Source organism: Entelurus aequoreus, linkage group LG07 (assembly GCF_033978785.1).
Source record: "Entelurus aequoreus isolate RoL-2023_Sb linkage group LG07, RoL_Eaeq_v1.1, whole genome shotgun sequence".
In the NCBI taxonomy this organism is placed as follows: domain Eukaryota; kingdom Metazoa; phylum Chordata; class Actinopteri; order Syngnathiformes; family Syngnathidae; genus Entelurus; species Entelurus aequoreus.
In genome coordinates this window covers 79,435,548-79,450,097 of record NC_084737.1, presented here as the reverse complement: position 1 = coordinate 79,450,097, position 14,550 = coordinate 79,435,548, and the positions used below count along the sequence as shown (strand labels likewise).

The window sequence follows — 14,550 nt, the reverse complement described above, 5'->3', positions numbered from 1 at the left end:
CTTGGTTTTTTAACTTTTATTTGAGCTTGCATTTTGTTAAAACGTTTGTGTACATAAAAAGTTATTTAAAAACGTCAAACTGACCAAATATCAAATTTATTTTTTCTTGAAAAACCATTTGGTGTAAAAACTTAGGACAGATTTAGAAAAACGTGTTGTTTCCCCAAAATGTTTTGGAACTGTCACATAAAAAGAAGGAAAAGAACAAGTCTGCATAGATCCTGCAGGCAATCAGTGGTAATCTGGTCAAATGCATGGTGCAAGCTTGTGACGGTCGTCAAGTCAAATCTTTATTGCTCAGATCTTTGATGTTTCTTCTTGTTGACAAAAAAAACTGGGGAGGGAAAAAAGGTGGAATTTTAGTCCACCACCTGCCTACTCATCGTTTTTCTTTCTGTGAATGTGCTTCGGTGCTGGGTCAGGACTCACCCGGACGATGGTAAAAGATGGTAGGTGCCGGCGGACAGGTTGTTTCCTACTCAGTCCCACCCTGCTGGGCCTCGGGAGCGGACGTTTTCTCTACAGAGGCGTCGCCTCCTGCCTTGGCCTCCTTGGTGTCCTGGCCGGGTTTGCCGTCGCCGCCACTCGGTGGGCGTGGTCTGCGGCGGTAGTTGACGTTTCGGCGATAGCGCCGCTGGCGGGGCTGCTGGTTCTGACCCCCTTCGCCGCCCTGATTCTCCTTGTCCTCCTCGTTGTCCCGCACCGGTCTGGGACGAGGTGGACCCCTGGGTGGACATCCAGCAGTTAGTGCATATCAAAGGCGACAAGATGCGATGTGGAAATGAATCGACATTTTGGATGCACAGCTGCAATTTGAGGTTAGGCTGCACTAAAAGGAGTCAACATTTAGGCGTTTTCTTTCAAATACAAGGATGGGTTTGAAGGTGGACTTTGCCGATGCTGTGGAGGTGACTTAACGGCACACCAATACAACATGTTGGGCTTCATTTCAAACTTTACCAGGTCAACACTTTCACACAAGATGAGCCATGCTTTTCAATGATTACTTCACAAGCATTCTGAGATTCAACGGCTTTCCCAAATAGTGGCCCGCTTTGATAAATGCTGGGCCTTCATGAATCCAGGTAATGATAATTACAGCTACCGTATTTTTTGGACTATAAGTCGCTCCGGAGTATAAGTCGCACCGGCCGAAAATGCACAATAAAGAAGGAAAAAAAACATATGTCACACTGGAGTATAAGTCGCATTTTTGGTGGAAATTTATTTGATAAAACCCAACAACAAGAATAGACATTTGAAAGGCAATTTAAAATAAATAAAGACTAGTGAACAACAGGCTGAATAAGTGTACGTTATATGAGGCATAAATAACCAACTGAGAACGTGCCTGGTATGTTAACGTAACATATTATGGTAAGAGTCATTCAAAGAACTATAACATATAGAACATGCTATACGTTTACCAAACAATCTGTCACTCCTAATCGCTAAATCCCATGAAATCTTATACGTCTAGTCTCTTACGTGAATGAGCTAAATAATATTATTTGATATTTTACGCTAATGTGTTAATAATTTCACACATAAGTCGCTCCTGAGTATAAGTCGCACCCCCGGCCAAACTATGAAAAAAACTGCGACGTATAGTCCGAAAAATATGGTATAACATATAGAACATGCTATACGTTTACCAAACAATCTGTCACTCCCGATCGCTAAATCCGCTGAAATCTTCTACCCCGGTGTCGCCTCTGGTATGCGCCGTTTCCTTTCTTTCTGCTGCTCGATCGCCGTTTTCTGCTGCATATTTCACTACGTCCGGCTTGTAATCTGCAGTATATGATTTACTTTTCGGTGCCATTTTAGTTCAGCCCTTCTCAGTTTTTATAAGTTACCGCCAATGTTGAAATAATCCATTTTAATAGCTACGGATGTAGCAGCAGTTAGCATCCCATTACCCACAATGCACTTCTGCCATGATGCACGATGCACTTCTGCCATGACCCGCCCCCGCCGAATTCTAATTGGTTGATGTGTGTGACGATTGCTGGTGTGTGTGTGACGATTGCGGACATTTGCTTCGTCTCTTACGCGAATGAGCTAAATAATACTATTTGATATTTTACGGTAATGTGTTAATAATTTCACACATAAGTCGCTCTGGAGTATAAGTCGCACCCCCAGCCAAACTATGAAAAAAACTGCGATTTATAATCCGAAAAATATGGTATGTTGTAATAAACAACCTCATGGCATCGGTAAAGTTGGGAGTTGAACGACAAAGTGCTGAAGTATGCAGCATTCAGACTTTTTACTCAACTTTCACCTGGGACTCCCTGCAGTTGAGTCAATGGAGCCCCGTTACATGGGGTCATGGTTAGGGGGGGTTAACCATCATAACTCCCAATTAGAGAAAACTGCTCAAAGAGCTAAAAGGGGGATTTGAGTCTCCTGTTGCAGCCTGGCGTCAATGAAGCCAACATGCAAACCTTGGTGTGAACCTTGGTCTGAAGCCTCTGTAGTAGTTCTGCCTCACTGGTTTGTTGCCCGGGTCTGGACCCCCCTGGTTCTCGTCGCCCTCGCCTGCCTGAAAAGAAGCAAACCAGGGAATATTTTTTACATCGGCCGCTTTGCAAGGTTTACAGTTGAAGCTGTGTTTTGTAGCGTGTTGGCGTGGCCCCCGATACACCAACAATGTTTTTAAAAGTGGTGGTACTGAACGCCTGCTTCAGGATGCTAGCCCTGTGACGGCGTACCTCAGCAATCTCTCCGTGTGGTATATGTATGGGGGCCAGCAGCCATAGGGTTTACGTACAAAGTATGGCGGGTAGCGCCGTCTGCCAGGGTAAGCCGGCCTGCGCTGCGGCTGCTGGACGTCTCCCTCGGGGGCACTCTCGCCGCCGTCCCGGCTGCCTTTCTCGCGGCCCACGGGCACCGGCTCGCCCTCTCCATCACTCTGGTAGTTCTCCGGATAGTCGCCGGCGCGGGGTGGGCCCCTCCTTCGGGGGTAGCGCCTGTAGCGGTTCCTGTCAGCGGCGTACTTACTCCCCTGGACCGCCACGCCCCCTGGACCGGTGACATTTGCCGCCTCTGCCCCCTGTTGCAAGTGGGAGGACTTTATTAGGACACGCGTCACAGCGCAGTACCACATTAGAGGCTCATGTACCTTCTCTCCCTCAACTACGTCAAACTCCACAGTTTCTCCATCACCAACACTGCGGAGGTATTTTCTCGGGTTGTTCTTCTTAATGGCTGTCTGAAATGATGCAGAGTACACATAAGACCACATGTGCACACACACTTGCTGGCCTGTGACATCACATTTCAAAACACTATCATATGTGTCATACAAAAAGCAGCGACTAGGGCTAAAATACATTATTTTCTCTCAAATTGCAATTGCCATGTGCCTTTTATGTGTTAAACATAAAAATGCATAAATCTGCGAAAATAAGTGAAGACATGTTACTTTTAAACTGTCAATTAACATATCCTCGTCTCAAGGTGCCACACGAAATATGCAATCATTTACTTTAAACAATAATTTGCCTTTATGCAAACAGACTGAGCTTTTGTCCACATCATGCTTTTAAACTGAAGAAATAATTGATTAAAAAAAACTAGACCGTTTATAATGTAATATAAACATAATATATATAATTAATGCAAGTAACAATTTTAAAAAAAGTTAAAGTACCAATGATTCTCACACACACACTAGGTGAGGTGAAATTTGTCCTCTGCATTTGACCCATCCCCTTGTTCACCCCCTGGGAGGTGAGAGAGCAGTGGGCAGCAGCGGTGCCGCGCCCGGGACGTGACGACAGCTCGTAGAGGACGTTAAAGGCAGTGCCTTTAAGGCACGCCCCCAAGACTGTGGTCCGGGTGGGCTACGCGATATAATGACTGATGAACACCTTCGTTGGATAATGAAGGTTGCCTCAGCTCAAAGCCTGAGCCCTGACATTAATGAACTAGCATCCAAGAAAAGATGCCAGGTATCTGGCTTGGGCACATCAGATTAGATCAGTGTGTTGCAAACTGAGCAGTTTAAAGTCCTGAATGGTTGGTTTATTCATTATTTTATTTTCAAATTTATTAGCCTGTGGAAAAAGTTAATGTTGATATTTACCTCAGAAGGCTGCAAATAGAAAAGAAGCATTCAATTTTTATTTAAATTGTATTTGATATGCCATTGATATTTTTTAATTATTATTATTATTACTTGAAACTCGATTTTGCATGTCACTATAAAGTTATATATGCCTTGCTTGTTCAATATTCAATGCAAAATTTGTTTGGGTCCCTATTAAAAGGTTAATTTGCTCAACCTTGGCCCGCGGCTTTGTTGAATTTTAAATTTTGGCCCACTCTGTATTTGAGTTTGACACCCCTGCTCTAACCACTAGGCCACTGAGTAATAATTCTGAGGTTAATGAGGGAAGACTCTTAGTTAATGGCTTACTGGTTGTATAATAAGGTCAAGCAGAATAAGGCATTAATAAGTACTTAATAATGACTAATTAAGAGCCAATATGTTACTAAAAAGGATTAAAACGTATTTCTCATTACTGTATAATTGTTTACCATTGTACTGTAATTGGAAGGTAAATAACTGTTATCCTAAATTAATAAACCAAAAATAAAAGACTAATTTCTGTAAGCAAAAATGTAACTTTAATAAATTTTGAACATATTTTCCTTTTTTTTTTACAAGTTGAAAAAACAAAGTTGTTTATTGTCATCACGTGATCACAGCGTTCTCATATTGCCATCCGATTTGAAGCTGAAATATTAGAACAGGATGTTTGGCTTTGTGATAATTTTGTCCTCCTAATTTTCGTTACTTTGCGGCACTTCTCACTGGCAAGTTTGTGCGTGTAAGTGCGCGGACCGCTCTCCGCCCAAGACAAAGATTATGAATGACTGTCGAGGGCTCACTGCGTTCAGTTAATTCTACTGTTAAATAAACACGCTCAGGTGCTGAAAGCGATCCAGAGTGAAACCTCTTTCTCCCTGTTTGAAGCAAGACACAAATAAACGCGAGGCTCAACAATTCTGGTTAGCAAACATGTCTGTCACTCAAATGCCAGTGACGGTTATTTATCACACTAATTAAAACCACTGTTAATTAATCGTGCAGCCCTGCCTAAGACCCTAAGTTTAAGCAAGCTATTGTGAAATAGTACACATATTTCAAATGTTATTTTTATATATTTGCAGCTAAAGATACACCCGCTTCAACAGAAAGGTTCACAGAAGACGAAACTAGTAAGAACAACATGTGGCCTCACACTTTCGTCTAGTGTCACCAAATGTGTCATGTCTAGGCCTGGGCTGATACATTGTCCTACAAACTATTGACGATAAACAATATTATTGTCAGCACTATTTTGAGACCAAATTAAGCATTGATGCAATTATAATATATAGTAATAATTAGAGATGTCCGATAATGGCTTTTTTGCCGATATCCGATATCGTCCATCCGATATCAACCGATATATACAGTCGTGGAATTAACACATTATTATGCCTAATTTTGTTGTGATGCCCCGCTGGATGCATTAAACTATGTAACAAGGTTTTCCAAAATTAAATCAACTCAAGTTATGGAAAAAAAATGCCAACATGGCACTGCCATATTTATTATTAAAGTCGCAAAGTGCATTATTTTTTTTAACATGCCTCAAAACAGCAGCTTGGAATTTGGGACATGCTCTCCCTGAGAGAGCATGAGGAGGTTGAGGTGGGCAGCATATTGTAGAGTCCCGGAAGAGTTAGTGCTGCAAGGGGTTCTGGGTATTTGTTCTGTTGTGTTTATGTTGTGTTACGGTGCGGATGTTCTCCCGAAATGTGTTTGTCATTCTTGTTTGGTGTGGGTTCACAGTGTGGCGCATATTTGTAACAGTGTTAAAGTTGTTTATACGACCACCCTCAGTGCGACCTGTATGGCTGTTGACCAAGTATGCCTTGCATTTACTTGTGCGTGTGAAAAGCCGTAGATATTATGTGACTGGGCCAGCATGCAAAGGCAGTGCCTTTAAGGTTTATTGGTGCTCTGTACTTCTCCCTACGTCCGTGTACACAGCTGCGTTTTAAAAAGCCACACATTTTATTTTTTCAACCGATACCGATAATTTTGAAACCGATACTGATCATTTTCGATATTACATTTTAAAGCATTTATCGGACATCTCTAGTAATATTGCATGTTACCCTTTCAAAGGCAATAATCTTTTTCTTTTTACCATTGTTGGAAGGTCAATGTCTTAATTATCCTAAATGAGTAAATACAAATAAAATGGACCCTCAATCTCCGTAATCAAAAATGCCACTTCAGTAAATATAGAGCATTTTGCAGTGTAAATTTGGTATAATCTGGGTCGGGTTGTTTTGTTTTGTATTTTTTGTTGCCATCACTTTCCAAACAATGTGGCATTCTGGCGCATTTGTTTGTGTTTATGCCTGGGATCATCCTGCTCATTCAGTTAGAAGACGAACTATTCCGACCTTTGGCTTTGCAATATTTGTGTTGCCTCACGATGCTTCTCACTAGTGGGTAGCGAGGCTCTCTGTCCGTGTACCCTGAGGGTGTGTAAACTAGCTGTCCCATCTCTAACCACAGAGACAAAGAATATCTCTGACAAGAGGATTCACTCCATTCATTAAATGTTGCTAATAAATAAGGGTGCTGAGAGTGATGTACTCTCGTACCGTTTGAAAGCAAGAAACGAAGAAAACAAAACGCTGCAATTTATGGATGCTGGCAAAGTCAAGTTCATTTATCGTTTGACCCAGAGCCAGTCGTGTCTTTGTTTTTATGTTTGACAGCATATTTTAACCCAAACACGATACATTTTTAACAAGAATGAGACTACTACTTTAGGTCAAAATTACAGTGATTAAATTATTTTTACACTTTTATGCTGCGTTAATGTTTGATCTCAAGTTATTACTCGCATGCATAATTTATATGCTTAAAAAATAGCCCAATATTTGGATATAAATGCAGTTTTGTCAGAATGTCATTCAGGAAAATTTTTTACATGTTTTACTTGAATGCACACCATTTTTTGCTCAAAACTTGGTAACCGTCCTACCTAAAGTACCACCTGGTTGTCTTTTTAAGTGAAATTTGCAGTCTGAGTCTATCATCTTTCCACGGGCCTATGCATTTACCTGATCACTGACTGTATAGTAAATAAATTGCATAATTAATCTGCATATATACATGATTATTGTAATTTTTTTGTGATTGATCACACGAGTTAACTTGTTATTGACAGCCCTAATTCTTACTTATAGCCAGGGATGTGAGCACCTTTTGAGGGAAAAAAGAGGAACATTTTTATCAGCACAAAGTGCTGCCATGCAAATCCAAAAGAACATTTTGAAAATAAAGACTATTTTCTGCAATTGGGTGCAGTTCTACACTATATTTCACCTTTAGATTTATTCTCATCTACCAACCTCTTTTTGACACTTGCGTGTCCCATGTAATGTACCACACGATTGTTCATTTTTTTAGGTAGATAATTTACGAACAATATTATCATTGAAAATGTAATGTAAAATTATATAACATACAAGCAGAGAACTCGGCAAACTTTTCCTATTTGGCGTCTTTATCTCTAGCCACGCCCCCCCAGTTAATATACTTCTGGTGTTGTGACCTTTGTTTACAATCTGTCAGATCAAAAATAAAACTTCTCGCTGGCTACTTATAAATACTCTCAAACTACTGTATTTTTCGGACTATAAGCCGCAGTTTTTTTCATAGTTTGGCCAGGGGTGTGACTTATACTCAGGAGCGACTTGTGTGAAATTATTAACACATTACCGTAAAATATCAAATATTATTTAGCTCATTCACGTAAGAGACTAGACGTATAAGATTTCATGGGATTGAGCGATTAGGAGTGACAGATTGTTTGGTAAACGTATAGCATGTTCTATATGTTATAGTTATTTGAATGACTCTTACCATAATATGTTGCGTTTTACCATGAATTGATTTAAGTGGACCACGACCTAAACAAGTTGAAAAACTTATTCGGGTGTTACCATTTAGTGGTCAATTGTACAGAATATGTACTGTACTGTGCAATCTACTAATAAAAGTCTCAATCAATCAATCAAAACGTTAACATACCAGGCACGTTCTCAGTTGGTTATTTATGCGTCATATAACATACACTTATTCAGCCTGTTGTTCACTTTTCTTTCTTTATTATAAATTGCCTTTCAAATGTCTATTCTTGGTGTTGGGTTTTATCAAATAAATTTCTCCCAAAAATGCGACTTATACTCCAGTGCAACTTATATGTTTTTTCCCTTCTTTATTATGCCTTTTCAGCCGGTGCGACTTATACTCCGGAGCGACTTACATTCCGAAAAATACGGTACAACTGGTTTGGTATGGTAATGGTGGTTTTCGGATTGTAATCATCCAAATATAATTGGCAGCAAAGTAGTCAGCAGTCAATGTTGTGGCTCGGAGATCAAAGAAAGATAAGTAAGTAAGTTAGCTAGATGGTTAGCTAACTAGCAGGCTTTTTTCTGTGACATTAATAGTTTCCCGGTCCTGCAACTCAGAGTGGCGTTTAGGCAAGAGGAACAGCGAGTACCTGCGGCCGAGGCAAGCATTCAACACATTTTGTTTAGATCGCATTTTTATTGATATTACATTTAAAAAGGCGGAGTAAATAATTTGACTGGAAAATGTTTATTTCTGCGAAAATTTCACATGCTTCTAGAGTAAAAAAGAAAAAGGGCTTGTCATAGGACAGCAATGATATATATTGCTTAAAAGAGTCTCTTCTGCTTACCTGGTGTACAAAAACGTCCTCTTTTGTGTCGTTCCTGAAGAAAAAAAATCACATGGCAAAGTGAAACATTGCATCTGTGGACAGATTGCAGCCCAAAGTAGCAAAGTGCAAGGGATTAATTAAGTGGGGCACGTAACACAGGAGAGCGGCAGACAAATCGTCCGATCAGCGCTGTAAGCAAATCACATTTATAATAGGATTCTGCTGGTCTTCTTCAAACACTTAAAGGATTCTAGGAATCACAGATGGGACGTGGGTGGTGGGGTGATAGGGGTCCTCTTACCTATTGATGAAACCATATCCGTTCCTGACGTTGAACCATTTGACTGTACCCAAAACTTTTGTTGCTGCAAGGAGAAAACGACAGAGGCTCAGCTTAAACCTGGAAAATAACAGAACCGTGGCACAAAACTGCCTATAGTCAATCCTACACAAGACCTTTACTCACGAGGGCTGCATAGGCATCAAATAACTTCACCAGGGTCACCTAAAGAATGCAAGTTATATTTAACTTGCCAACTGCTGCGCTTATTTTAGACCTTAGGCTTGCCCTGTGCCAGCTGCACTTTGTAGCTCAACAGTACATAATGTTCTACTCAGCATATACAAAATCAGCGGTAAATGATGGATGCAACCTCCTATTACTGACATCTTAGCATAATAAGCCTTTCAAGTGGAGTCCTAAGTTAGAGGGGCCCATTACGCAAAACCAATTTTTCTCACCAGTTGGTACTAGCTGTTGTGTATTTAGGATCTGCAATAGTCCCAAATATTTGAAATCATACCATGGAGGCATTGCAGGGATATTTATAAAACAAACTTGCCTTCCTTATCCATCCATCCATCCATCCATTTTCTACCGCTTATTCCCTTCAGGGTCGCAGGGGGCGCTGGAGCCTATCTCAGCTACAATCGGGCGGAAGGCGGGGTACACCCTGGACAAGTCGCCACCTCATCGCAGGGCCAACACAGACAGACAGACAACATTCACATTCACACACTAGGGCCAATTTAGTGTTGCCAATCAACCTATCCCCAGGTGCATGTCTTTGGAGGTGGGAGGAAGCCGGAGTACCCGGAGGAAACCCACGCAGTCACGGGGAAAACATGCAAACTCCACACAGAAAGATCCCGAGGCCGGGATTGAACTCACGACCACTTATCCATAAAAGACAATATAACATACATCCATATTCCTGAGGGAACTCTCCTGAAGGAATCAATAAAGTACTATCTATGTACTATCTAAACGTGGATGCATATGAAAAAGTGCAATATATTTATCTGTACAGTAACCTATTTATTTATTTATATATGCACCCTATTGCTTTTTTATTCTGCACTACCATGAGCTGATGTAACGAAATGTTGTTCTTATCTGTACTGTAAAGTTCAAATTTGAATGACAATAAAGTCTAAGTCTTTATACTTCCGCCAAAAGAACTGTTTGGAATGTCGTTCTGACTTGTGACGTTTTTGCCTTATGTGACGTCAGCAGATTATTCACATATGGTAGAAATGTATCCAGAGTGCCTTACCCATGACCGCCATTGTCGTCAATGTGCTACTTCCGTTTTGTTATCCACTTGTTGAGCAGACTGGCTCATACATGTTCCTTCATTTATTTCACATTATATACTGTATATTTCATATATAAATATTACATATATGGTATACTTTATATTGCTACTATGCTACATTTTAGTCTACTTTATACCTTTTGTTTTCGCCCTCTTTGTGCATTATCCTTTTCATCCTTTATAACTGAGCTACTGTGTGGAACAATTTCCCTTGTGGATCATTAAACTTTGTCTAAGTCTATGTATCCTATGCTTTTTCTAATACAAAGTAGTGTACAGCTCACACTTATATCGGTCAGGAGACTCGCTATGGAAGCACTAAAAACTACAACAAAGTCGTCGTGGAGAAGACGCAGTCAAAGTGGAGGCACGTGAATAAACCCAGCCACAAAAATGGTGCATTCTGAAGAGACTGCCAGGAAGAAGCTTGATAACGGTCTGTAAAACATAATCTAGCTAAAATTTGGAAGAAAGAACTACCATTACATGTTATGTAGACCACAAGGAAGTCTTTTAAATGATTAAATGACCCCTATTAAAAGGTGACCGACCGATATTACCTAAAAAAACGCAATCTATATAAATGTATGTAAAAATCACACGCGAGTTGAAATGCTGTGAGAAATATGTGGAATTACAAGAACAGTTTAGAATGCGTCAAATTTAACTAGGAGATTGTTGATTGATTGATTATTTTATTAGTGGATTGCGCAGTACAGTACATATTCTGTACAATTGACCACTAAATGGTAACGCCCGAATAAGTTTTTCAACTTGTTTAAGTCGGGGTCCATGGCTGGTTTGAGTTGAAGGAAGCAGGAAATTTGACAGAATTGTTCAATTTAGATCAGTGGTTCTTAACCTGGGTTTGATCGAACCCCGGGGGTTCGGCGGAGGTCAAGACACACCCGACTCATCGTGTAAATAAAAACTTCTCCCTATCGGCGTATTACGGATATGGCAACAGCAGAAGTCACACTGATTTGCAGGTGTGTAATTTGTTGTGAGTTTAAGCACTGTGTTGGTTTTGCTCTTTGAACAAGGTGACGTTCATGCACGGTTCATTTTGTGCACCAGTAAAAAAACATGGTAACACTTTAGTATGGGGAACATATACACCATTCATTAGTTGCTTATTAACATGCAAATTAGTAACATATTGGCTCTTAACTAGTCATTATTAAGTACCTATTAATGCCTTATTCGGCATGGCCTTATTATAACCCTAACCCTGGCCCTAACCATAACCAAATAACTCTAAAGTATTTGTTACTTAGAATATGTTCCCCTAGTGTCCAAAAAACTCTAAATTAAGTCTTTGTTACTTAGAATATGTTCCCCATACTAAAGTGTTACCAAAAAAATAAAACTTTGTCTTGAATTTGAAAAAAAACAAAATTGTATTTTTCACTAAAGAAGGGTTCGGTGAATGCGCATATGAAACTGGTGGGGTTCGGTACCTCCAACAAGGTTAAGAACCACTGATTTAGATGAATGTGTGTTGGATAACAGGCATTGAAAGGGAATTTGTGTGATAGAAAAGGTATAGAATTAACAGTCTGGTTTTAATTACTTGAGTTACTAATATATGAAACTTGTAAAATGTGGTCCTTACATTTACAGCCCAACTAAAATGTTGATTAAAAAAGGGTAATTTACAGTAAAGGTGGCTTTTTTTTAACACGTTTGACATGGTTGAGACGTGGATTTATTAAGTCGGGAAAACGTAGAGGAATAATAATGTCATTTCAATGCACTCTAACATAAACATACATGCTTTGTCTTCACGTGTACCTGCACACGTATGAGTGCTTATGTTATAATAACTGTAAAAACTTCCCCATTCCAATACTTAGGACCCATCACACGTGGTGATGACAGATTAGCGAGGATAGCTCGTTAGCATAAGCTAACTAGCCAAGTGCTTCTCTACCATGTGGTTGAAACGAGGCCAAGTGGCTGTAACGACCGCGGCTTACCGGATAGCTTATGTCGTAAACACACGCGTGGAAATATCGGTGCGGAATGTGTTTTGAGACAGACAAAAGAACAAGGTGTCGAGTACTACAATTCGGGATATTTCGGCCGACATTTTGGTATATCTTAGCACGGCTAACGTCAGCTAGCTTCGCAGTCGTCAAGCACAGTAGCCGTTAAGTAGGCCGCACTGTCAGCCCGGTCAGCCCGGGGGGAAATTCGGCTTAATTCCCGGCACGGTGTCGCTTTAAGTTTTAATTAAAGCCATCCGTGTTTGGTGGTGTTTTTGTTTTGGCGAGCGTTTAAGCGTGGAACGAAGCCGACCGGGAACCAGGGGCTTACGGGTGAACAAAGGGGGCGACAAGCCCTTAGCATTAGCTTGAGCAATGGTCGGTGACGGCAAATTACGGCGGGTGAAATGTCTTCTCCCTGACATTTGTTTTAAATTGTTATCATTTATGATTATTTGATAGAAATAAGGCCTCCGTGAAAACACCGAGGCGGCAACATACTGCATTCCACGGTTGACATTCAGAAGGCCGGTTAAATTGGAGCGTAAAGTGCTTTAAAACACACCGCACGTTCGACGGCTAAATCGGAATTGAACCCTTCTAATACTCATACGAATGTAATTATATTATGATACAATATTACTAAAGTGGTCATTTTAACTACCGGTTTCATTTGGAACTTTCACGGTGCATTGACATATCTCAGCAGGTAACGTAAAAAGAAGATCCACCATATTTTATTTAGTCTTGCCGTTTTTAGTAGAAGGTGTATAAGGTTGTTGACATTAGCCAATTCCCTGCTTTTTCAGCACGAATCTTACCGATGACCTTCTTATCCCCCACGGAAGCTGCGGCTGCCGGGCTGGACGGGCTCTCCTCCTCCTCGTCGTCGACAGCAGGCTGCTGCGGCTGTTGTTGTATCTCGGCCTCGCTGCTCATGGTGACTACTGGTTGGTAAATGGCTTCTGCCGGCGGCGGCTCTCTGTTGTTGTCTCTCCCGGTGCAAGATGGTAACCTGGGCCGGCGGTGATGGTGGTGGGGGGGCTACTGCCTTCGGGCTCTCTGCTTTCTTCTTCCCGCTCCCGTTGCCGATCGAACTGGGCAGACTGAGACTCTGTGCGGGGAAAAGTTCCTGGACAGGGGCGCCACCCAGCCGGCGATTTGATTGGCCCAGGGCCTGTGACGAAGATGATAGTGTACTCCCATTGGCTAATAAAAACGTCACTTTGGGTGAGCGAGGCTTTTGACGAAGACGATTGGCTAATCAGAGTACCTGCCAAACCACACCGCCCCTTAGTGACGTCACAGCCAGACGTATCTGACACTTGGAACACAATTCACGCCATAGCTGCCAATTCGTTATAATACACAACACAACGCATACCTGCCAACTGTCTTATTTCCCCTTCGTTTCAGCATAAAAATAGTCTCCGTACATTGCTCAAATTTAACTTTAATCACCAAAAAAGTTCATGGACATATTCTTTGTAAAAGCTGATGACAAACTACTTTAAACTATCTTCACAAAATAAACATTATTATTATGGCAGTGGTGATAATTGTTTTGCAGTCATGGCAGTTTAGCCATATAGTTCTTTATTAAATTAGTAAAAACGTATGCAAATATTTAACTATTACTATAAATTACATTAAAAAACTACAAACCCCGTTTCCATATGAGTTGGGAAATTGTGTTAGATGTAAATATAAACGGAATACAATGATTTGCAAATAATTTTCAACCCATATTCAGTTGAATATGTTACAAAGACAACATATTTGATGTTCAAACTGATAAACATTTATTTTTTTGCAAATAATCATTAACTTTAGAATTTGATGCCAGCAACACGTGACAAAGAAGTTGGGAAAGGTGGCAATAAATACTGATAAAGTTGAGGAATGCTCATCAAACACTTATTTGGAACATCCCACAGGTGAACAGGCAAATTGGGAACAGGTGGGTGCCATGATTGGGTATAAAAGTAGATTCCATGAAATGCTCAGTCATTCACAAACAAGGATGGGGCGAGGGTCACCACTTTGTCAACAAATGCGTGAGCAAATTGTTGAACAGTTTAAGAAAAACCTTTCTCAACCAGCTATTGCAAGGAATTTAGGGATTTCACCATCTACGGTCCGTAATATCATCAAAGGGTTCGGAGAATCTGGAGAGATCACTGCACG

At 40.7% G+C, this 14,550-nt stretch overlaps 1 protein-coding gene across 2 annotated transcripts; it reads right to left on the bottom strand.

Annotated features, from left to right (window-relative positions):
- Window position 1: 1 nt before the first annotated feature.
- On the bottom strand, window positions 2–13,446 carry ybx1 (Y box binding protein 1). Of its 2 annotated transcripts, none has more exons than XM_062054589.1 (8): window positions 13,185–13,446; window positions 9,079–9,142; window positions 8,796–8,829; window positions 3,131–3,220; window positions 2,780–3,061; window positions 2,454–2,551; window positions 430–725; window positions 2–334 (listed from the first exon to the last, which is right to left on the bottom strand). In XM_062054589.1, exons 1-7 carry the CDS (start codon window positions 13,300–13,302, stop codon window positions 476–478), a joined length of 936 nt encoding a protein of 311 aa, XP_061910573.1. In that variant the 5' UTR covers window positions 13,303–13,446; the 3' UTR covers window positions 2–334; window positions 430–475. The 2 variants fall into 2 exon arrangements, with proteins under 2 accessions (XP_061910573.1, XP_061910574.1); XM_062054590.1 differs by having other exon boundaries at window positions 2,466–2,551.
- Between the last annotated feature and the right edge of the window lie 1,104 nt (window positions 13,447–14,550).

Excerpts from the sequence above, each read along its gene's own strand:
- ybx1 (XM_062054589.1), bottom strand. The coding sequence starts at position 13,302 with ATGAGCAGCGAGGCCGAGATACAACAACAGCCGCAGCAGCCTGCTGTC. Across the intron at positions 8,830-9,078 it reads GGATATGGTTTCATCAATAG|GAACGACACAAAAGAGGACG; the intron begins GTAAGAGGACCC and ends TTTTTTCTTCAG. Across the intron at positions 2,552-2,779 it reads GGCGCTACCCGCCATACTTT|GCAGGCGAGGGCGACGAGAA; the intron begins GTACGTAAACCC and ends GCTTCTTTTCAG.